At 43.6% G+C, this 22876-nt stretch overlaps 1 protein-coding gene across 5 annotated transcripts in view; it reads right to left on the reverse strand.

The window, feature by feature from the left end:
- The window catches only part of atrx (ATRX chromatin remodeler), a 41816-nt gene that overhangs the window by 7578 nt on the left and 11362 nt on the right, over positions 1 to 22876 (reverse strand). For all 5 annotated transcript variants that reach the window (XM_074648392.1, XM_074648393.1, XM_074648394.1 and 2 more), the window contains 16 exons: positions 19101 to 19242; positions 18862 to 18971; positions 17604 to 17750; positions 17298 to 17475; positions 16430 to 16567; positions 16168 to 16343; positions 15950 to 16067; positions 14590 to 14720; positions 14241 to 14335; positions 13964 to 14106; positions 12488 to 12638; positions 12256 to 12356; positions 11287 to 11395; positions 10969 to 11146; positions 9702 to 9893; positions 1456 to 1605 (listed from right to left, as the gene is read on the reverse strand). In XM_074648392.1, the coding sequence (XP_074504493.1) occupies positions 1456 to 1605; positions 9702 to 9893; positions 10969 to 11146; positions 11287 to 11395; positions 12256 to 12356; positions 12488 to 12638; positions 13964 to 14106; positions 14241 to 14335; positions 14590 to 14720; positions 15950 to 16067; positions 16168 to 16343; positions 16430 to 16567; positions 17298 to 17475; positions 17604 to 17750; positions 18862 to 18971; positions 19101 to 19242 (2259 nt within the window). The remainder of the gene's footprint in view (positions 1 to 1455; positions 1606 to 9701; positions 9894 to 10968; positions 11147 to 11286; positions 11396 to 12255; positions 12357 to 12487; positions 12639 to 13963; positions 14107 to 14240; positions 14336 to 14589; positions 14721 to 15949; positions 16068 to 16167; positions 16344 to 16429; positions 16568 to 17297; positions 17476 to 17603; positions 17751 to 18861; positions 18972 to 19100; positions 19243 to 22876) is intronic.

The following is a 22876-nucleotide window of genomic DNA, read 5'->3' on the forward strand; positions in this document are numbered from 1 at the left end:
GGCCTATACTACGCATAGTGGCTACGCATATAGCTAGTAGGGATGTCATGGTGAGGGTATATTCCCACCGGTTAATAAACCCATGTTACAGATTACACTGGACATTTTCCAACACAAGATGACGCTCAATATCTGTAGAGCGCTTACTTCGTTCTTTAACGTTGGATGGCTGTGTGTCTGGCCTCTCCGGTCGAGCTTTCGCTGCGGCGCTGCAGTTTTCCACCCAGTGCCGAGCACACCGGCTGTGACCGCTCCGTCCTCCATACGCCGATTGCCTCATTAATGTTATGGTTCCTTAGAGCATTTATTTTAAATCCGAAATATTGTCAAATAGGTGCTTTTGCTTTTCGCTTTGACAACAAGTAAAGTAATCGGTGTATGCCTGAACACGGTGCAACACAGGTAACACTGACTACCGCGGCACGCCTAATAGCTATGACGTTGTTGAACAAAAAACATTTACAGAAAGGAATTACACCATCCATCACTGACATGGACCCCGGGACCTGATGAACATCTAGCCAAAAAGTAAAAACGTTACTGCAGGTAACGGGAAGAGTGGGGAAGGAAATACCTGTGGATCATTGCTGCCTTACGAGATCCAAACAAATAAAGTGTTTTACAAAGTCTGCAGGAAAGAATACTACTAGGTTATTATTATTACTATTACTAGTATTACATGACCACGCCCACCACTAACTCCCCTGTCCCGAATTTCACCCATTCTCATCTGGTCACTCATTGCAGTGATGCGAATGCAATTGAAATCCTCACATTCAACCTCAGCGCCACTGTTTTTTCGCGGCGAATGGGAACCCTCTGTTCTCTTGAAAAGCAGAGGAGCTCTGAGGGAAAAGCCGCTTAAGGCACACAGAGGGCAGAGGAGGGAGAGTGTGTTGGAAAAATAATCATTAGGGTGAATTAGAATCTAGGATTACACAGGAGGGGGGAGAGGAGACCTGCTCCTGCTCTCTTACAACATCAACCCCCTTCATACACTTCTCCAAATAAACCCCACTAATTGCCCATTGATTTGTCCAACAAGAAATGAGAGGGAAGAGGAGGGGACAATGGGGGAGGTGCAAGAGGAAAAGTAAAGAGTGCAACTCAGACAGAAGAGGAGTCCCTAACCCTCTGTGGACCTACGTACTTACAGTAGTACTGACACTGCTTGGACAGCCTCTCAGGGACAGCCTGATGGTGGGCCAAAATCATGATCACAGCAGTCATCTGCTTACTCCAAGTGATGAAAGGATCGGACAGATCCAACACTAACTCACACATCTTGACAAACAACTCTGGGGCCCCGCTTAGCTCACCTTGCACTTTGATGTCATTGATTTGGAGGATGATGGATACAAGGACTAAGTGCTGTATGTGTGTGCCTTTGATTTTGGAACTGGTGGATATGTCAGTGTGTAGCATGCATGTCTGTTCGTTTTTCTCCCTGCGTACCTTCTTCTCTGCTTCATACTCAGTCCAGGCAGCCTTGCGATCTTCCTCGCTCAGGGCTTCTGACTCCTTGTGGTCCAGCAGGGAGTCGTGTTCATGGTAACACACGATATGGTCCTTATTATTCTGCAGCATCTCAGCCAGGAAGGGATCCTACAGCAGGAAAGATGACAAAAAGAGAAAGGTCACGGTGGGTTTAGAGTCATCATTGGAGGGGAGGGCTCTCAAGGAGCTGAAGAAGGCCACACTGACCACTTGATAGAGGTTACTGTATATTTAGACTGGCAGCACAACTAAAGGAAGGGTTCACAATTTTTTAAAGTTTGTCTTAAAACAATAGTCACATGTCTATATAAACACTGAAACCAGTTTTGCTTGCTGTAATCATCCCTCCTGTTCATACTGGCCATTAAAAGATCCCCTCCTAATGTGCTTCAATGTAAGTCATGGAGCACAAAATCAACAGTTTCTATGCAAACATGTATTCAAATGTTCACCTGAAGTAAATACGAGGCTTCAGCCCTCCGAGTTAGACCAATCAGGTGGATACCTTCCAAATTTACATTGTTTTAGAGGGAAAAATATACAGTATTAACTGCTGAAGCCTCATAGCAGCTTCATATAAACTAAAAAACAAGGACTCTGGATTTTGTCCCCCATCACTTTGATTGAAAGCACATCTGAAAGGGATTTCTTATGTCATCACTTCATTATTTTGTCTTATTAGACATTTGTGAGATATTGTCACAATTATATATGAATAATATGATTTTTGAGTTATGGCCAAAAATGTGTTTTGGAAGGTCACAGTGACCTTGACCTTCGGCTTCGGATAAAAACAATGAGTTTCTTAATTAAGTGTGATTTATAGATATCTTTTTCTGTTGGCAGCTTTTTCAATTCACCTGACCCCTGCGATTTTCACAAACAAAACTGATTTAGATAAATACATATGTGATTTGAAATCCAGCACGTTTGCCTTCATTCAGCAGTCATTCAGTAGTAGAATGACATGCAACAAAAATCCCCAAATCCAACCAGGAACGTTGCAATCACAGCATATGGATGCATCTTAACAACTAGGCCAATAGGACGCACCTAATCATCTCTCAATTATCGCCATTCTGTATCTAGTCTTCACTTGGCGGTTATGTGTTCATATTGGAAAAACAAGGCACCAGTTAGCAACCTGCATTGTTACTAAGGCAAACAATACAAATAGTTCAACAAGACCTGAATACACAAATCCAACCTCATCTCAGTTCCAACACTGGGATTTTTGAAAAAACAAACAAACTTGGACTTCCCTATGAGGAGGATTAAAAAGGACATAACCACATAAAATACATAAAAATAAATAAATAAATAAACAAATGTAGTTTTTTTGGAGGGGCTCTGGTTTCCATGACTACACTGTTATTGAAAACAATACCTGAGTAAAATTAAGAGAGCTGGGCCAGGCTCTGCTCATACAAACATGGTTTAAATTACTCTCTCTGAAGCACGTTTGCTTTTCTTTGTCTTGACGCAGCTTTACATTGAGCTGGAACTTTGCAATCTGGAAACAACGTCATACAGAAGTTGCATCATTAACCTCCACATGGGCCAATTCACAGAGGGGCTCTGCTTTCCTCTCCTCCCCTTCTCTGGCTCGCTTTGAACTGTGACAATGAGTGTGAAGTTGCAAACAAAATTAATCATAGATGTCACTGGTATTAAGGAGGAAAAAAAAGAAACACCGAACTATGAAATTAAGCAGTGATTGCAGACCTGTATTGAATAAACAGAAAATAAACACCAGACCAGACGGAGTGAAACGGGATCCCTAAAATGGGGGAGAAGTGAGCGGCACGAAAACTACACAAGAACTTATTTTTGGGCCTCACAACGCCAGAGAGTGACAGATAAGGTGCCTGAAACAGGTAGGAGCAGGCACAGCCACAGAGCTTCACACCCACATACCCATCAACCTCCAACATTTGGACCCTGAACCCGATTGTGCTCCTCATGTTTATGTTTCCCAGCCATCACACTCAATCAGGACAAAACCAGGCCACCCCTGAACAACCAGACATTTTGGAGCAGCGGCACAGCCAGCGATTCAACTGCTGTTTTGCGCTCTAATTAGGACATAAAAGCACAGAAGGGCCTGTTGGCATCCATCCTGTTTTTTTCTGCCAACATAGGTGAGTACAAGGTCACATAAAGGCCACAGCTGATGCCAGCACAGGCACATAAGTTGGCACCGGTATAGATACAACATGCGTTGTTAAGACAAAGTCCAAATCTGAGTCAGTGGTGGCAATAAGGATTGTCAGGTGGCCACTCAGAGGTTCAACGGGGAAAGTTCCCCAGAAAAGATAACAATTTACAAATTTTCACATCACATCAAAAACAAACAGTCCTCTGCATCATGGAATTAAACCAATTCCTGCAAAATGTTGTACTGCTTGCAGTTGATCCCTAATTAAAACAGATTGAGCTGGATTATTTTTAACATCAGTGACAACTACAGCCAACAGGCACAAGTCCACGACAAGAGCTGGCAGCTTCTTGCATGCTTGCTGGCATAAACAGAAACTGTCATACTGTGAAAAACACCCCGGTCGCTCACCTCATCTGAAAAAGCCAAAGCCTCGCTAAAGACAGACCAGATTTAGGAGTAATGCTGTAGTTCACTGTTAACTACTAAAGTTTAAACTATGCAAGGACAGAAAGCTGCAATCTGTTGAGCCTGTAGAAACTGTTTTTTAGGTTTTATTCAAATGCATGAAAGAGGACCACTTCTGACTGTCGACCTGGTAACGAGTCAGTGGAGCTGCAGGTCAAATGACAGTACAGACGCTCCCACTGGAACCCAGCGCAAACTGGCATAGCCAAGTAATCCCTACCAGCAATGGCTCTGGGGTGGTCCGGTCCATCTCCAATCCCAGTGCGCTCAATGTGTGTGTGTTCCGAGCCAGCACTAATGATTGTAGGTAAACTGACCTGGGCTATTGTCATCCTTATGGAGCTGCATGGTGAAGCCTATCAGTTTACTGCAGGGGAGGAGAGAAAGTCAGAGACGCTGGGTGGGCAGATGCTCAGACAAAAAGAGGTAAATTACCCCACTCAATTTGACTCTGTATTTTTTTCCCGTCATCACAGAGTGTGTGTTTGTGTGTTCAGATTTAATAATGGAGGTGGCTCTCCACGTCTGAGGATAGGCTCTAGACTTTCATTTCAGGCCAAAATATCTCAACGGATTCAGTCTCATTGAGGGCCTGATAATCTGATGTTTTGATACTAAGCAGCACATTGGTGCAAAAAAATGCCTTTTATTCAACAAAGGGTCTGCAAATGTGCCGTTAATGTAAAAAAAGCTCTAAGCTGGAAGTCTCGACTTCAGCCGACTGCTAAACAAAGCAAAGAAAAAGCGTCAGCAGAGTAAAAAAAAAACGTATTAGTATACTAACCACGCAAGGCATCCAACACGCATGACATTTACCACTGTATGAAACCCTTTCCGTTGAGAGAACAATTTATGCCCTCCTTAAGCCAAATTCTTGTACATGTATGGCTAAACTGCCAGCAGTCCATAAATGATGTAAAGCAGTCTTCAAACTCAGCAGCTCTCACATCACAAAGATGAAAACTTGGGAGTCGACATAAGTGGGCCTCATGTAGACTTTACAACTTGGCACAGGCACCAAGGCGAACTTTACCAATAGACTTTAGGTGACGCTTAACTGTAAAAGGTCTGATGCAATTAAACAGGCAGGGTTTTTGGCCGTGTTATCAGATATTTTCTCGAGCTGAGAACATTCTCAACCATGTTAACCCAATTTCCTGCACCTAAACAGCCTCTTATTATGTAGAGACTGCTTTAACCGTGCTTCTACAGTCGTGGTTTTATTTTATTTCTGTCATTGCCACAACAATAAACCTCTACTTAACAGAGAAAAACACTACAAAAGAGGAATTAAATGTGCAGGAGAATGAAAGCGGGGGAGATGGGGAGGAAAAACAGACTTTTGAATGGATTCTAACATAAAAAGAGAACAATACCGAGTTAAGGGGGATAAAAGGAGAAATTAAGTTACTAGTTACTTGAGTTTTGAATGTATTCAAAGTGGCTGTCTCTGCCGGGAACTACTTTTGACGCACAGGTGTGTTAACCATAGCAACAGAGGGGTCCAAGACAGGATCCCGACAGCAGGAATGCGAGTGGCTTAGATATTTGTAATACCTAAACATAGCCATTCAAAACTGTCTCTCCCCCAGCAGCACACAAATGATACACATAACCCTAGTGGCCTGCTCTTAACAGTTTCTCAGCAGAAACACACTTTCAGCTGTGCCTGACATCAGGAGGCCACCCCTGCCCTCAGGACCACGTTGTCTTTACGCCCTCCAGGGACAGCACACAAGTCAGAGAGTTTAGCTAGCTGTCAGTCAATTAACAAAGAAACAAAATCATGCATGTCACAAAGGGCTAAACAAAGACAATAAACGTACCACATTCCTATAAAAACAAGCCTCAGCTAGCAGCAGTAGAGGGGTGAATTTCTACAAGAGCTCGCTACAAGGACCAGCCAGCTGGAGCTGGACGGGCAGGTCAGGAGGGATTCACAAAGACTCAATTAGAGTATAATGGTGGAACTATACTGGGAGGAGAAAAGTCAAAAAATGGAAATCGGTTTCTAAATAAATCTTAAGTGAGAAGCAGGCTGTGCACTAGTTGTAGTAGTACATCACAAAGTGTGGGAGTGGAGAGGTGGCACGGTGTTGCTCAGTTCAAATTCGATGTAAAGGGCTGTTCCCCAAAGTGCTTATAGCTGCCAGGGTTGGCCGTTTCCCATGGGATATTCTACAGACTAAGAACTGGGCTATGCTCGAAAATAAGTGGTTCATAAGATGTGTTTATCCAACCATGTCCGAAATCACAAGTGTTTATAGCTGTTCGGAACGGCCACACTGGAAGGTGGGGTGAAAAGCCTGCCGTCATAGAGAGGGGGAGATGCAATAACGCTTAAATGTGGCCCAGTAGGAATAATGTTGCAGTTTCAGATTGTCAGTCTCTCCTGGAATGTATTCATAGTGTTGCACTCGTACACATGAAAAGTGACAGAAATAGTTGTGTAAAGAAAAAAGAAAGCTTGAGAGAAGTTCAAACCCAGGCTCCGTTCTCACCTCTGCACAGCTGGCCAATTATGGCGTGAAGTGGGTGTGAATGTCAGATTGTCGGTTTCAGAGAAATTACAGAAATGAGCCGGACACAGACCCCCAATTCCAATGTCGGAAAAGTGCGGGAGGAGGGGGTTTCAGAAGCTGTTGGATCATCTGACACAATTCTGAAGTATACTGCCGCCTTAAGACCTGGCAAAATTTAGGCCATCTTCGTATGGCTTCAGTAAAACACAGTTTTAAAAACAGGTATCGTTCGTGTTCTGTGGATTTCTAAGCCCATTTTATTAGCTGGTGGTTTGTTTAAACCTTTTCCTGCTCACTGACAATAAAACACCACAGCCTAGCCTAATATAATCAGTAACAAACAGTAAAAACAACTGCCTCTTTGCGTAAGAGGCAGAAACACCACTATTTCCACAGAGAGTAGTCTCAACAGACCAGAAAGCTGCAAACGAGGGCCATGGCTCTCGCTTTTTCCTCACCTGCAACAACACGGCCTCTTGCTTTTACTATCATTAGTGTTCTCTCCACCTGCAACGCAACAAGCTCAGGCATGTTTTCTGAAAGCTGGCAAAAAGCATTCTGGGAAGTATGAGAAACCACTTACCCAAGTAGATATAGACTGGGCAAGCGGAGAGTGGGTACACCAGAAAACGAATTTACAAAACTTTCAGCACAAAATAACCCCTGTAATCCACTGAACATCACTGACTTGTGATATATAATGCTTAAAGTATTCAAGGGGGGATTTTCCTTTAAGGTCAAAGTGACTTCCTACCCCTAATGAGACAAGCATGGTGTGGCTTATTGCTCCAGTCTGCTCCAGTCTACACTGTGGTTCGAGTGCAGCCTCCCCACAGCCTTTCAGTGTACCTGACAGAGCCTAATGACCACTGCAGCCATCACCTGCTGAGAGCACATACAGTGAGGTACGCCCACAGCCTGCCAGCTTGACCGACCGTGCACAATGCAGCAACGTTTACAGAGAACCCTGCGGCGTTGTATGAAAATTGTCCAAAAACTTCACTCCTCATTTTACAAGTGGTTGCATGTTAGATGGAAGAGACGAGTGTGATGAACAGGAAATAGGTGACATGTCTCAGGATGGGTGGGGAGTCAAAATCTCATGTCTGGGCTGCAGGGACCTTCTTTGTCATTAGGAGGAAGTGCTCCCGCTTCCTTTGTCTCCAATTAGTTTCTCTGAAGAGCGCAGAGACATCTTTAAGAGAGGGGTTTAAATAATGACCCTTCATCATGCAGGGCAGGCCAGAGGGAGAAAAAGAAAAACAACTTTACTGAGCTCGCTTTGAACATTTGGAGGCAGAGTGGCGAGTCGGGGCAACAGATGGTTGCGAAGATGGCAGGGAAAAGATGGGATGGGGTAATGGTGGACGGGGAAGAGAGTGAGGACATCAGTAAGGAGTAAGGACATAGGTAAGGAAAGTGTGGATAAAGGTAGGATACGAGCTGAGGATGGTGCAGAAGTAACCATGGCAAGGTATTGGCAGGTAGCACACAAAGAGAACAGAGAGGAGGTAGATGGGAGTGATGGCAGAGAAAAGACAACTATTCAGGGAGTGTTTTCCCTACTACAAGGCTTTACACAAGCAAAAGATGAGACCACAAATAAGTGCTTCTTAAGCACAACTATCCAACATTGCCACTGTGACCCTAGTTTTAAAGCAATATGCCCTCTCTGGCCGAGAAAACGGCACTTCCTAGTGTGAAGAGTTTAGAAGAAGAAGTAGAAAACTCCCTCTGCCGTGGCTCGAATCATTCTCTCCTTCTGTGCAAAGCGTTGTTGGCTGAAAGTGATGGAGGGTGTCTGACTCATCTTCACATCATTCCAGACGGCAAATTCCTTCCGTAATACTGCAGTCCTGCTGCCACATCATAGTTAACCCCCTGGCCAAAACAGGTCAGCTTATTAAAGAGCTTGTCAGCCTCTCCGTCTCTTAATACTGTGTCACATAAATGTCACTGGGCTCATTAAAAGATCATACACATCTAACAGGCCGCGGCTCAATGAACACATCTTTCCTCTTGAAATCTCCAACTGTGCTCCGCTGCACTGCAAGTAGGCTACTCCTGGTTTAGAGGAATATGGAAGGTGAGAGCAATGATATCAGCTGCTGGCTGAGTGGATTCATGCGGCGCTCCTACCTGTTAATACCCATGAAGGGAATAGCGATAAAAGATCTTTTGACCGTGTAAATGGAAAACAGATTTTTCCATCAAGGTGCTCTGAAAGGCCTCTCGACTGTCCAGTGAAAGAGCAAGCGAGTTGGATATACAGTGTTTCTTTTATCCATTCTGTTTACAGATTTCTGCAGAGTTACCCAGGTCGAACCAAAACAAAGAGGTAAAACCACTTAAGATGATCTGAATAAACCCAGAGACTGCAAAAAGGGAAGGAGTGGGAAAGGATGGGAGTAATTCAAAGATCAACAGAGAAGTAAAAGACAGCAGGGAATTAATGAAGAAAAGAGGAGTGCAGGTTTATAGCAGAAGCAGTGTTGCAATGAGAAGACTATTTAGTAAATAGCAGTAAACACACAAATCTGTGCAGCTGTGCGGGGTTGGATGGCCCATGTAAGGGCTGTGTGTTCTTATTAAACCCCAGGGGGCCCAAATAGTGACACAGCACCTGCATTAAGGGGAGAAAAGGCGAGCGCGGGATTATGAAAGGAAGCGAGAAGAAATAGAAAGATCCCGGAAAGGCCAAGCAGGATACAAGCTGGCATTCCGTCTAAATAACAGTTTATCACTGAAGTGCTAAACTTCAAAAGGAAGAACATATTACTTGGTGCAACTTTGGAAAAACAAGCTTGGCATTTAAACTGGCATTCTGTGCCATGTTTGTTGAAGGAAATTTTTTTACTACTGTTAATAGGTTTCAGCCTGCTTTGCTGCATTTCCTTTGGGGATCAGTCTAAAGAAAACCATGAAATCACAGTCAACGGTTCGTCAAAGCCCAGTAAGATGTATGATTTATTCAAAATGTTATTTTAAAAAATAGGCTTGGTCCAACATAGAAGCATATTTGAACAATTTAAGTTTATACATGTGGGCATGTTTACCTTAGGAAGCAAGGGCGTGGCTTTCTTGCTCTTCTTCCCTGAGGGATCATCCAGCATTTCCGGCTCAAAGGTGTAGAGCTCTGCCAGCTCTACACCTGTAAAGTGCCTCTCAATCTGCTGCTGGTCCACCACCCGGTATGACAGAGACTGTTTGGTTACCTGCCGGTCATAAATCTTCTCCTCCATTGTACCCTGGAAGAAGAGAATGAAATGAGAAGACAGCCAAGAAAGAACAATTACAGCTTTACTTACTCGGGTTGGGACACTACACCTATCTCCTGATTCGATACCATCATAATGCTCGGGTGCCGATTCGATTTGTATTGCAAGTTTTACAAGTTCTGCGATTCTATATTAACTTCTTTAACACTAGACCATGGGAAAATGTTAAATCATACACTTCTGGGGACTTTTACTTTGGAAAATATCTAAATTAACACAGTAAAATGTTTGATTTTCAGCATGTATGTAGTCAGAGATGTCCTGAAGTCAACTATATCATTTTTTCTCCAGCAACCCAAAAATCAAAGAATAAAGACATTTCCCTCACAAATTAGTGGTATTTTCTTTTTAATTTATAAGGGACGTCATGTTTTATACTTCTGGTGAATATAATAATCCATATATGTATTTTGTATATACAGTTCCCTTTGTTAACACCTTATTTTGAAAACTGGACGTTGTCACGTGTGTATACTTCTGGTAACTTCGCCAAGTCTGCGGCTAGCTCTCCCGTCAGCTCCGTTCTCTTTATACTTCCATGATTGGCTCCATCGAGGCCGTTTGAATGCATTTAACATATTTGTCAGTATATGGGTGCTCTACAGTTGTAGCGTCGGCCGATTTGACCACAGAGATGCGAGTGATGGCTGCCGCAATACAATAGCGCTTCCTGTCCATGACAGAGTTAGCATGCAGCTTTAGCCATGATTTCTAGTTCTGCTTTTCCTGGCAATGTGTGAAATCCAAAGTGTCTCCATACTTTACTGTATAGGTAGTGTTCACCACTTTAGATTTAAAATGCGAGGGTGCAGGTCATATCCATGTCGACCCAGTCTTATCTGCCGGTTTCTGCTCACTATAGCCGGCCACTGTTTGTATTGAGTGACGGATACAGAACGGATATGACGTCACGTTACTCTGACTGCAACAATACATTTCCGTATACCTCTGCATAGACTCAAACGAAGCAACTACATTGATTCTTTGTGGGTGATTCCCACCCCTATTACTTACAGAGAGTACCAAAACAGTTTGATAAGCTCACCTGGGCCAGGAATCTGTAAACAAAGACGGTCCTGATCTGGCCAAAGCGGTAGACCCTGAAGATACTCTGGATGTCGTAGGACGGGTTCCAGGAGGCGTCAAAGATGATGACCCTGTTGGCTGCAACTAGGTTGATGCCAAGAGAGCCAGCTCGCGTTGAAATGAGGAACAAACGACCTCTGGGAAAGAGAGCGGGGGAAAGAGAGAGGAGTTTGAAATGCACTATAGAACCATTTACATTTTAAACATCAGTGATATTCAAAATGTTTGGTAATTTGGTCTTGTCGTTCTATGTTGTTTGAAAAAAAAGGTATATTACCTTATGTTAGTGGTGTCATTAAACTCTTCAGCCCACTTCTTCCTGGTGAGGGCGTTGGTGGAGCCATCCAGACGATAGTAGTCAATGTTCCTGAACCACTTGCCATCACCTTTACAGACATGTTACAGTTAAGAAATCTGCTATGACTATTCAACATCTACACTCCACAAAACCTTCAAAAACCCACATGTCACCACCAACTAGGCCTTTTCCTTGTAAAAAAGGACTTAGTTTGGGTATTAGCAGATAGCAGATAGATGGTTGTGTTGGTTAGAGGCCAGCCGTGTTTAGCCTTCAAGATGGCCAACCCCCTACAAGCCTTCATAACCAACATTTCAGTATGTTTCCAATTACGGCACTGTGATCTTTTCATTACAAATTACAAACCCTTGAGCAAACATTTTTTTGTGGAATAAAAAGTCAAGGTCTAATCATTTTCAAAATGAAAGTAAAAACAGCTGCCGAAGTTTAATTAGGAACATGACCTTACACCAGCGGCGGTGTGTGTGCGTGTGTGTTTAAGGGTAATAGGCACACCAGCTTGTACAAAAATACATGTTGCATGCAGGCTGTCTTACGAGTGTGAAACCTGCATCTCCATATGAAAATACTTCAGCCTTCTCCAAAGGTAATGTTAACATTTTTTTTAATATCTCACACACAGTTTAGTCAGTTCAAAGACTACAGTGTAAAACCACAAAAATGAACCGTGAGACAGACAACTGGGCTTCTCAAGCTCCATAAGTCAGTAACTGCCTGGCTTATAATATTAAACATTGCTCTGTGATTTTAGCACATCATGAAACCAAAAGCAGCCTTTCAAATCATAACATTAAGAGAGAAGCTGATCATAGGCAACAGTAGGATCATTCAGTGAAGTGAGGTTAACACATTGACAGGCATGTCGAATGAGTACAATGAGAACTTTTTGAATTAGAGGCCCCGTCAGACTACCCTAAAGAAACTTACCTTTGTATGGAGAGACTTTTTCATCATCTTTAGCTCTGCAAGCCAGCTCCAGGAAATCCTCGATCAGGTCCAGAGAGATGAGAGACTGACTAAACACCAACCTGAAGATGGATGAGGACAGAAGATGCACCAGTGTCACTTTCCAGTAAGACTGCAAACCAACTGCATAACAGACAACGTGAAAGAAAGGTGTTCTATGTGCAAGATTTTATTTGCACACAGACACACTTACACTTTTTCATCTACTTCCTCTGCCATGCGCAGGATCTCAAAGAGGAGCATCATCTTTCCAGAATGCTCCAGGATCTCACCGTCAGCGTCAACGACAAACTCCCTGTGCCAGTCATGAGTGGGACTCCCTGTGGGTGAGCTAGCGGGCCGAGCTGTTTGTGATACACAGATAAGTCACTGATTAGTCTTCATGCAGTTGGTGCAGTCTCAAAGCAACAAAAAGTAACAAAAGACATCACGCTTACATTACAGAACTTCACTATTACATGTTCCTCTGCTACACTACAGCGGCAGTATGTGCAACAAGAATGTCATAAATTAAATTCCCTTAAATTTCAATCAAGTTCTTAAAGGGACTGTTTGTAACTTTTTAAGCGTATAAATGTAGCGGGTCGGCGCATATGCTCGCTCGCTTGTGGCCGGAGCCTCGTCTCCGCTGCCTGCTCTCCTTCACTCAGACAGCGCGCGCGTCCTCGCTGTCTCACTCCACCTCTAGACGTGAAGGCACGCTCACTACACACTGCAGGAGAGTTAGTTTAGCTCTGAGAATATCTAGTGAACGTTTGTGCAGAAATAAATGCTGCAGCTCCTCCAGACCAACAGAGGTTTTCCGTGTCTTGTGAAGTGACGGGGCTCCTCAACGAGTTACGTTATCGTCTCGTTACCGACAGGGTGCCGGTGTCTTTGGCTGCCGGCGGCGAATGGAGGCGATAACGTAACTCGTTGCGGAGCCCCGCTGCTGAAGCCTGCGCTGAGCAGGAAAAGCCAACACTAAGATCAGCAGTGATTCATGGAGAGACCTCCGTCTAGTCAGCTAACATTACTGCCAAGCAGGTGAAATATAGAGTGATATTGTGGTTTTAGCTGACGTCTGTCGCCTCACTGTTTTGAGTGATGCTCGTTCATGTCTATGTAGAGCGAGCTCGACGCTGACTTTGGTTGATTTCAAGGCCACAGGTGTCGCTGTTAAGCAGCATTTCTGAATCTTACAAATAGTCCCTTTAAGACTTGCCGTTTTGTTTTTTTGTTGACTTTTGGGTGAACTTATTCATGCATTTTAAAATGACATTACAGATGTAATAACACAAGGATGTTTATAATATACTGACCTCTACAGCATCGCAAATCCAAATAAAATTTAAATTTTACCCTGATTATTGTTTTTCTTTAGGCCACACTCAAACGGCGTTTTCTTGCCTCAGGGGTGCCATTAATGGACACAGACCAGAACTGTTTTAAAGTTGACATGATCCCCTTTAACCAGCCTGAGTCACAAACACTGAATGTACATTCAATTAACAATTAAAAAAATTACAGTGTTTATTGACGTCAGATAAAACTAGTCCCTGAAGTCAGCATATTTTTTCCAACTTCTAACTTCCAACAAAACACCCAGGATATTCCCGTACATGCAGTTCTGGTACCTCTAATACCCAGCCAACTACCCATAATGCTCCCATATGTATAACAAACTTACTTTCTTCTACTACAGGTTCTGGTCTGTTTCGACCTTCTCCGTTTTTGCCCCGAGAGCTGGTGTTCCACTCCTTGATGACCTCCACGTCATCACTGTCCGAGTCATCAGATTCTCTCTTTTTTCCCTTCCCTTGCTTCTTTTTCCTATTAGGAAGGAGGAACGGTGGAGGAGACGGGGTCAGCAAGAGTAACAGATGCAAGAGAGAAGGGCAGTTAAATGAGGTCGTCTCTGTATGAATGAACAACAAGGGGGAAATGAAAGTGAAATTTTATTTTACTTTTTTGACTTCTCGTCCTCAGAGGTCATACTCATGGAGGATTCTTCCGTTTCTGAAGCGATGAACTCTTCCATACTGTCCTCGTCAAAGAAACCCTGCAAGAGAGTGCACTCATTTGAGTCTGTGAGATGATATAGGTCAGACAAACGCTGAGAGCTGGATCGTGGGTAACAGAAATGATGCATACGGTAAAAATGTTGCCGCAGTGGCAATATGTGTGTTGTTCTCCCGTGGTGCATGACCTGTCAGCACTACGTTTCTATTGTTTTCCTGCAGTGTGTGTGATTTGCGCTAAAGTATTCCCAGTTTTTGAGTTAGTGTGGTTTAGTCTCGTCTTCCCCAGCCCTACCCTGTTTTCTTTACTGATGTAGTCCAGATGAAGGCACCAGGGATGGGTCCAGATTCTGCTGAGCACCTGGAAATCCTGGAAGAGTTTGGTCCCTGCGCGGCCCCGGCCCCCCTCCACAGCATTCCCCACACCTGCACACAAGGGAAAGAGAGTGGAGAGGAAGATGGATCTATGAATGTATTATGAATTTGACAGAGGGCCCTCAATCTCTTCATACATACAGACTTGTGTAGAAAATGTAGTGCAACAATACTTGAACATTGATGTCTGCCCCTAACCGCCTGACTATGGACAAACTGGAGTAACGTTATTAATATTTACACAAAACAAATCATATCAAGCAGCGAGTGTCAGCCATTCTTTTGACAGCAATACTTGTCTAGTCTTATCTGTTCAACCAGCGGATTTATAAACTTAAGTGAGTGGCAGCTGCTGAAATGTTTATGTTGCAACTGCTCAGTGTGTTGGCCTGCATTGACCCAGGGAGGTCAGAAGTTATGGTAGCTTTTACATAAGCAGCAGCAAAAGGAGGGAATGTTCGCAGCCACCCCTCCCCTGCAGATTGACTGGTGGTCTTGGGTCCAAAAACACCACTGTGGAGGTCTAGAGTCATAGTCACAACTTCTGCACTGTGCCCTATGGACAACCTGGCCTAATGAGCCACAGCACATACCACCACCCCCTCCCCATCACTCCTCTTCTTACATACCGGCTCTCCTGTTCTTTGTTTTCGCTTTTGGTGTAAAACCTCTGGCCCCTCCTCGCTCTAAATTTCTTTCCCTTTCCTTTATGCCCCCACATTCCCCCCTTTTACCCCCCACCCTCTGTTCCCTCTCTCCCAGAGCTCTTCATTAGGGAGACGTGGGAAACTGGGCTTAAACCCTGCCTGCGGCACTCTGCCAGCTGCCACTCTTTCTTACACACACACACACACACACACACACACACATACACACATACACATCCTGGCCACATTCTCAGAGGAAAGTCCACTAAACGACTTAAAGCAGCACGAAAAAGTGAGACCAGAAAGGCCTTCCATTTATCAAAAACCCTTGTCTGAGTAAAAGACAGCCAGTCAAGAGAGCACTTTCAAGAGAAACAAGACTCCTGCAAAAGGATTTAGCCTAGTCCTAGACTACACATGTTTTCCAGTGGAATTCTCGATTGAATTTTGTTCTAGTCTAAGACTAGGCTAAATCCCTGTCTGGGCAATCAGAGCGGACACTGTAAAGGCCCTGCTAGCAGCCCCTAGAGGTCCTTCTACTCCTAACACCCAAAAAGATCAGAGTAGCTTGAACCTTGCCAGCAAGTGGCACTGCCCTTCTCAACACCCTGTTCATTAAAGCGTGGTTCTCACCTGTGAAGTGCTCCAGGTAGTATCTGTAGAGTTTACACTGGATCGGAGTCACTCTGATTGACAACACATACTCATGTTTAGGAGGCAGGAACTTGGTGAGCGCAGTGTAATCTTTCCTCTGTGGGAAGAAGCAGAAATAAATCAATCTTTTTAAGAGGCAAATAGAAGGATGTCAAAGAGAACAGGAGTCAATTGTTCTGGACAGTTTTGTTTTTTACCTGGACACAGCCGGCCAGCATCTCATAGAGGATGTGAGCCCTCTTCTTCATGATCCGGACATCTTGTAACGTGGAGTCGGCACACTGACCATTCTGAATGGGGTTAATGAAGCGGTTCCTGAACTCCTTTACTGACCCAAGCAGGTTCTCCTTGATGAAGTTCACCATGCAGTGGTCTGGTAGGGAGACAAAGATCACAAGTTTTAGATACATCCACACACAATCTTGGTCTGATGTCAGCAATATAACCCGGCAGTCTCACATTCAACAAGGTTGTTTTGCAGAGGCGTTCCAGTGAGCACAACCCTCCTCCTCGTCCTGATAGAATTCATCGCTTTGGACACAGCAGACGCCTCGTTCTTCAGGATGTGACCTTCATCACAGATAACCATGTCTGGACCTGATGGAAGTAAAGGAGAAAAAAGGAAAAGGCTCATTACAGGTGGAAGTGCAGCTGGAGATATATTGTGTAACAACAGAGTGATGTCTTTTGGACTTCTTTCACACTCTTTCAAGCTTCAAATGATCATTTCAGCTTTAAAGCCAAGATTTTAGGCCAATTCTAACTTTGCCAATTTCTGATAACAGACTGATATTGTTCTTTGTGCATGTGTGTCAGTTCAAGCGCGTGATCTGTTCAAATTCATTACTGCTAGCAAGCTCATGCAGATGCAAACATCAAATGGAGACTAATTTGACCAATGCCACATGAATAACGGATGCAAGCTGTGAATTTGCGATAAAATTATAACAAAATGCTTTTGAACACTGACCGGTCACATTTTAATTAATCATCACTTGAAAAACTTTCACAGCTGTCCTTCATCTTTTCTACTAGCATCACCACTATTTTGTATGCTGGACCAACAAGCAATGAACATAATCTTGGAGTGATTTAAAATTGCATTAATGATAATAATAAAATAAAGATGTGACTGTTTAGACTGAGACCACTCTGAGACTGAGACAAAAGTAGAAGTGGCCCCCATCCGAATAGTAAAACAAATGTGATTACATTTGTTTTCTATTCACGCACTCATTAAAAAGAGCTCATACCTAAGGGGGACGTTTTAATTGTATGTTTACTTTAACTTGCAGTTTAGACGCAGAGGCATTACACAACACTGTACCTGGATCTACCAGTGTCTTCTGAAAGGTCTCTTTGAGCTTCTTGCTCTTGATGTTCCTGCCCTGCGTCAGGTTGCGGTACATCTCGTAGCCGATGATCATTACACCACCTGTATCTTGCCATCGCTGGAGGGCGTATGCTCGGTCCTGTGGCCTCTTTACTGTGGCCAGCTCAATCACCTGGAAAACACAAAATATACATTGATCAGAAAAAGAAGACATAAATCAGAGGTGTGATAAATGCACACAAAAAAACAGCACAGCTGTCAAATAGGAGCTACTTGAAAGGTTACATAAGGAACTCTTACCTCTAAACTCTCGTCATCCTTCATTCCTACTTGCCACTTCTCAAACTCGTTGAGCCAATTAAGGACGGTGTTCAGGGGACAAACCACCAGTGCTGTGGCGAAATCGAGCTTCTCACAAAGCAGCAAAGTGTGAAGTAATGCCACCACCTACAGGGCAAAAACAGAACTGCAGTTAAATGTGGCTAACGGTGTGACACCACACAGGTCTGCAGACACTAATGAACTCATCAAGGTTTCACAGTTCTTACAAGCACTATCGTAGGTTTGTGACACCTAAAAGATGTTGTATTAGGCTTCAATTGCCACAGTTACAAGGCTGGCAGTACTAGCAGTACCTCCACATATCAAACACTTTCAAATCATTTTGTATTTAGTACTTCAAGGAAAAAGTGAGAAATTAATAACGTTTCACAATTCAGTTTATTGCAGTTTTAATTCAGACAAACTAATTCTGTTTCATTAATTTAAAATTGAAAAGGAATTCCAGGTACATCGACATGTACAAAGTTGTCGGAGAGGGATGGATACACATCCTTATTGTTGTCGTTCTTTTCCACGTTACCACTTAAGATGCCATGGTCAGGAAATGTTCCCACCAGTTAAACTCTTGACAACACCGGGGTTACCAATTACACCGGACATCTTTCAAGAAAAAATGACGCACAAAATCTGTAGAGCGCTTACTTTGATCTTTATTGTTGGACGGCTGTTTGTCTGAACTCTCCGGTCGAGCTTTCGCCGCAGGGGCCGCAAGTTTCCACCTAATGCTGCTGTGGCGCGCACATCAGGTTCCCTATTAGCATTGGGTTTAAATCCAAAATATTGCCAAATAGGCGCTATTGCTTTTCGCTTTAATATCAAAATCATCCACCATCGTCTTGTCTGTCAACTCTCTCGTCCCGGGTGTTTGAAATCTGACTCCTGCTACTCTGTATGGAGCAGTTTCACTTTCAGTTTATAATTGTAACTTTTAACTATGTATTGATAACAGGCTTAGCATTTTACTGTACTAATTTTACAAACTAGAGTTTTTGTTATTTGATGAACGTGGGCGCTGATACGTGAAAATGAACTAAATTGGTTTTATTTCTATAAAAAAAAAGCAAAACAACAGGTGGGTAAGTAATGTAATCAGTGTATGCCCAAACACCGTGTAACACCGACTACCGCGGCAAGCCTAAATCATGTTTTTTTTCCATATTGCACAGCTTTAGTGTAATTTTCAGCGCAGACAGGCATGCTACTCTCTCCTCCATACCTGCAGAGTTTTCCCCAGACCCATACAGTGGGCGAGTATGCAGCCGGAGCCAGAAGACTTCTCGATCTTCCTCACAGATTCACAGCAACAGTCCCACATGAACTGCACCCCTGAAACAAAACACAAAACTAGAGGGGTCAACATTAGTCCAGAGCATCTCTGCGTTTCACATGCAGGCTTATGTTGGCTAAATATGCAGCTCAGCCGCGTTTTTGGGACCGAATTCACTTTGTCCTTACCGTCAACCTGGTGAGGTTTGAGCTTTGTGACAAGGTTCCTGTGCACCTGCACCAGCGGCTCCTTGGTCTCTTCATCCTCATCAAGCACCAGCTTGGTGGTGATGGGACAGTCCATCGGGGAAGCTTTCTCCACCACAATCACCTGAAGAAGGGAAGAGAGAAAAGGAGTCAGTTTCATTTTTGAAAGAAAAATCAATCAAATATTACCTGTAAGAGCCAAAACATGATGCTGACATACTGAGGTTGGGATGTAATTCACTTTTACGAACACTAGGTGGCACTGTGTTAATTGATTGACCCAGCCACGGGTATATAGGTAAGGAGGTGTGTTGTTGGCGTCAGGGTAAATGGTTTTTGACCGCAGGGACGCTGAATTGTTTGCCGTGTTATTATCGTTTAATCGTTGCTATGGTAACTGGACTTGCTTCCTTAATACCATATTAGGAATAAATGAACTGTTATTGTAAAACCAACGAGCGGACTCAGGATCACTTTTGTACAGCAAACAGACAACTAAAGGTACCATCTACAGCGAAAAGCGCGTCAGTCCAGGGCTAATCACCTCAGTAGCTAAAGTAGTAGACTTTAGCTCCTACAATTAGTCAAAAACCTGTCCTGTTGGAACTCAACGGAGGCGACGCGGGAGGACGAGGAGAGCTGCCGGTGTGGATTTCGGCTGCGTTTGGAGGACGTCTGCAGCCATCCATGGGCGGAGGAGCTACGGAGGAGCTAATGCTAAAGCCGGCTGTGGAGCATCGGACCACGGCATCACTACAAGGCGCCCGACGCGGAGGTATTGTAGCGCTACACTGTGTAATGACCATATAAAGTGTGTGCACACATATGCGGGCGGAAAGCCAATGCATTGGTTGCCGAAGCGGGCGGACTTTGGACTCAGCGCTGACTGTTTGTTGCATTGACTGATAAGTGACTGACTGTTCATCATGGAGAGTCGCGAAGCCGTATTACCGGGACTGGTGCACAAACCGCTAGTGAGACTGGCGGTGTTGAAACACCAGCTGAGAAGCGGGTAGTAAAGCTCACCGTGAAAGCGCTGGGTGATAAACTGGAAAAGTTGCAAGACAGCAGAAGGGCTAAGCTAAACAAAGTAACAAACATAAGAAATGGGTGATAAAGAACAGGTACAAAATGCTCTTGAAGAGTTGATTAATGTGTGTGATGAAGCAAAATGTATACATGAATCTCTGTTGGTTTTGTTGCCATGTGATGAAAAAGAAAAACATGTAACATGGTTTAATGCAAAAATGTTGGCACCAAATGAGTGTATTGCTGAGGCAAAAAGGTGGGTTTCATGCATTGAAGGTGACACACATGAAAAGGGTAATATTGAGGATGATATTCATCCAGATGACAGTGTTTCTAATGTTGGTAGCAAACACTCAAGCCACAAAAGTATGAACAGTGGTAAATCCAGTACCACATCCTCTGCCAGAATAAAGGTGGAGGCAGACAGAGCTGCACTCATGGCTCGCGTGGCCTCTTTAAAAGAAAGACAAGCTTTGGAGGCGCAAGAACAGCAGCTGAAGAGGAAAAGAGAGCAGCTTGACTTGGAAGCTGAACTAGCTGCATCCACTGCTAAGCTAGCAGTATTGAGGGCCTATGATGTGTGTTCTATCCATTCTCCCTGTAAAGGTGAAATCTGCCAAAGGAAATCACATCATTGAAACTTATGCCTTTTTGGATCCTGGTAGTTCAGCCACATTCTGCTCAGAACATCTAATGCAGAGGCTGAATGTTACAGGCAGAAGAACCAGCTTCTTGTTGCGCACAATGGGTCAAGAAACAGTTGTTCCAGCTTACTCCTTGACTGGTTTGGAGGTCTCTGATCTGGATGGTGATGACTTCTATATTCTCCCAGAGGTTTTCACACAGGAGAAAATGCCAGTTACCACTGATAGCATGGTGACACACGAGGACCTGGCTAAATGGCCCTACTTGTCAAAAGTTCACATTCCAAGCATCAAGGCAAATGTCGACCTGTTGATTGGAACAAATACTCCCAAGATATTGGAGCCTTGGGAGGTCATCAACAGCTGCGGGAATGGCCCGTATGCCATTAGGACTGTGCTGGGATGGGTTGTAAATGGGCCGCTGATTGGAAACAGTGGCACCCTGGAGGCAGGGCTTCCCTCCGCTAATGTAAACCGGATCTCTGTGTGCAAACTGGAAGAAATGCTAACCAAGCAGTACAACCACGACTTCAATGAAAGGAGTGAGGAGGAAAAGGAAAGGTCCAGAGAAGACCTCAAGTTTCTGGAAACTGTTGAGCACTCAGCGGTACTTCAGGATGGGAAGTATTGTTTGAAATTGCCCTTTAAAAGCAAGGAAGTCTATCTGCCTAACAACTTCGTGGTGGCAAAAGCAAAGGATCCAGGGTTTGAGGAAAAGGTTCCTCAATAACAAACACTTGCACCAGGAGTATGCAGGGTACATGAATGCGCTCATCAGTAAGACCTATGCAGAGCCAGTACCTCAACATCAACTGCATCAGGAAAATGGTCCTACTGTCCAGCTCATTGGCTACTTTTTTGACTGGAGAGGGCTCAAGACATCAGTTGCCTGGTTCCTCAGGTTAAAGGTCGGGTTGTTAGGAAGGATTCGCCTGCGAAAGCAGCTGGAAGCTTCTGAGGCTAACCATTCAGAGGAAACCAGTCAGGACAGACCAAAGCCACCATAATTGAAAGGCCAGTGACAAAACTCAGTTTGGTACATGAAGTTTAAATGCATAACTTGGTGTATTGTAACATTTGGCTCCTTTTTTGTGTATTTTGTTTGAATTGTTATGTCTGTCTGCCATAACAATTAGGGGCCGGTGTGTAAGAGCCAAAACATGATGCTGACATACTGAGGTTGGGCTGTAATTCACTTTTACGAACACCAGGTGGCACTGTATTAATTGATTGACCCAGCCACGGGTATATAGGTAAGGAGGTGTGTTGTTGGCCAGGGTAAATGGTTTTTGACCGCAGGGATGCTGAATTGTTTGCAGTGTTATTATCGTTTACTCGTTGCTATGGTAACTGGATTTGCTTCCTTAATACCATATTAGGAATAAATGAACTATTATTGTAAAACCAACGAGCGGACTCAGGATCACTTTTGTACAGCACAACAGACAACTAAAGGTACCAACAGACAACTAAAGGTACCATCTACAGCGAAAAGCGCGTCAGTCCAGGGCTAATCACCTCAGTAGCTAAAGTAGTAGACTTTAGCTCCTACATTACCTGAAAGAAAAAATTATATATAGTAACTAATTCTGGAAGTGTGTCATAATGGCCAGCTTTCAACTTTCTATTACCAACTTCTGATAAAGATCCACCTATGCTTCATCAAGTTCATCACATCCACTATCTATACATATTTTCCATTTCAAAATACTTTAACTTTTTTTTCTTTTTTAAAATGTCCGGACTCCTCTGTAAAATGTTCAAACCATATTTGACCGCTGTTCTGCCTGGAACACTACTGCCTGAATCCCATTTAATTTTAATGCATTGTATGACTACTGCAAACATTACATTTCATTTGAAATTAAATTTTTAATAGTAATGTTAAGACAATTGCTCTGGACAAAATGGACATCTGCAGTTACCAATCAAAACAGTCTATGCTTATCTGTTGACAAACATGGACTTCAGGTTTTACCCACCATGAAAAATGTTGAGTTTTTATCTCAGTGGTGCTTCACTAGAGCCGTCTATTCTGTTTAGGGGAGTGTGCTTTAACCCTGTGTTTCTATGAGACCTTTACAT

This window comes from Sebastes fasciatus, chromosome 10, assembly GCF_043250625.1.
Source record: "Sebastes fasciatus isolate fSebFas1 chromosome 10, fSebFas1.pri, whole genome shotgun sequence".
NCBI classification, from domain to species: Eukaryota; Metazoa; Chordata; class Actinopteri; order Perciformes; family Sebastidae; genus Sebastes; species Sebastes fasciatus.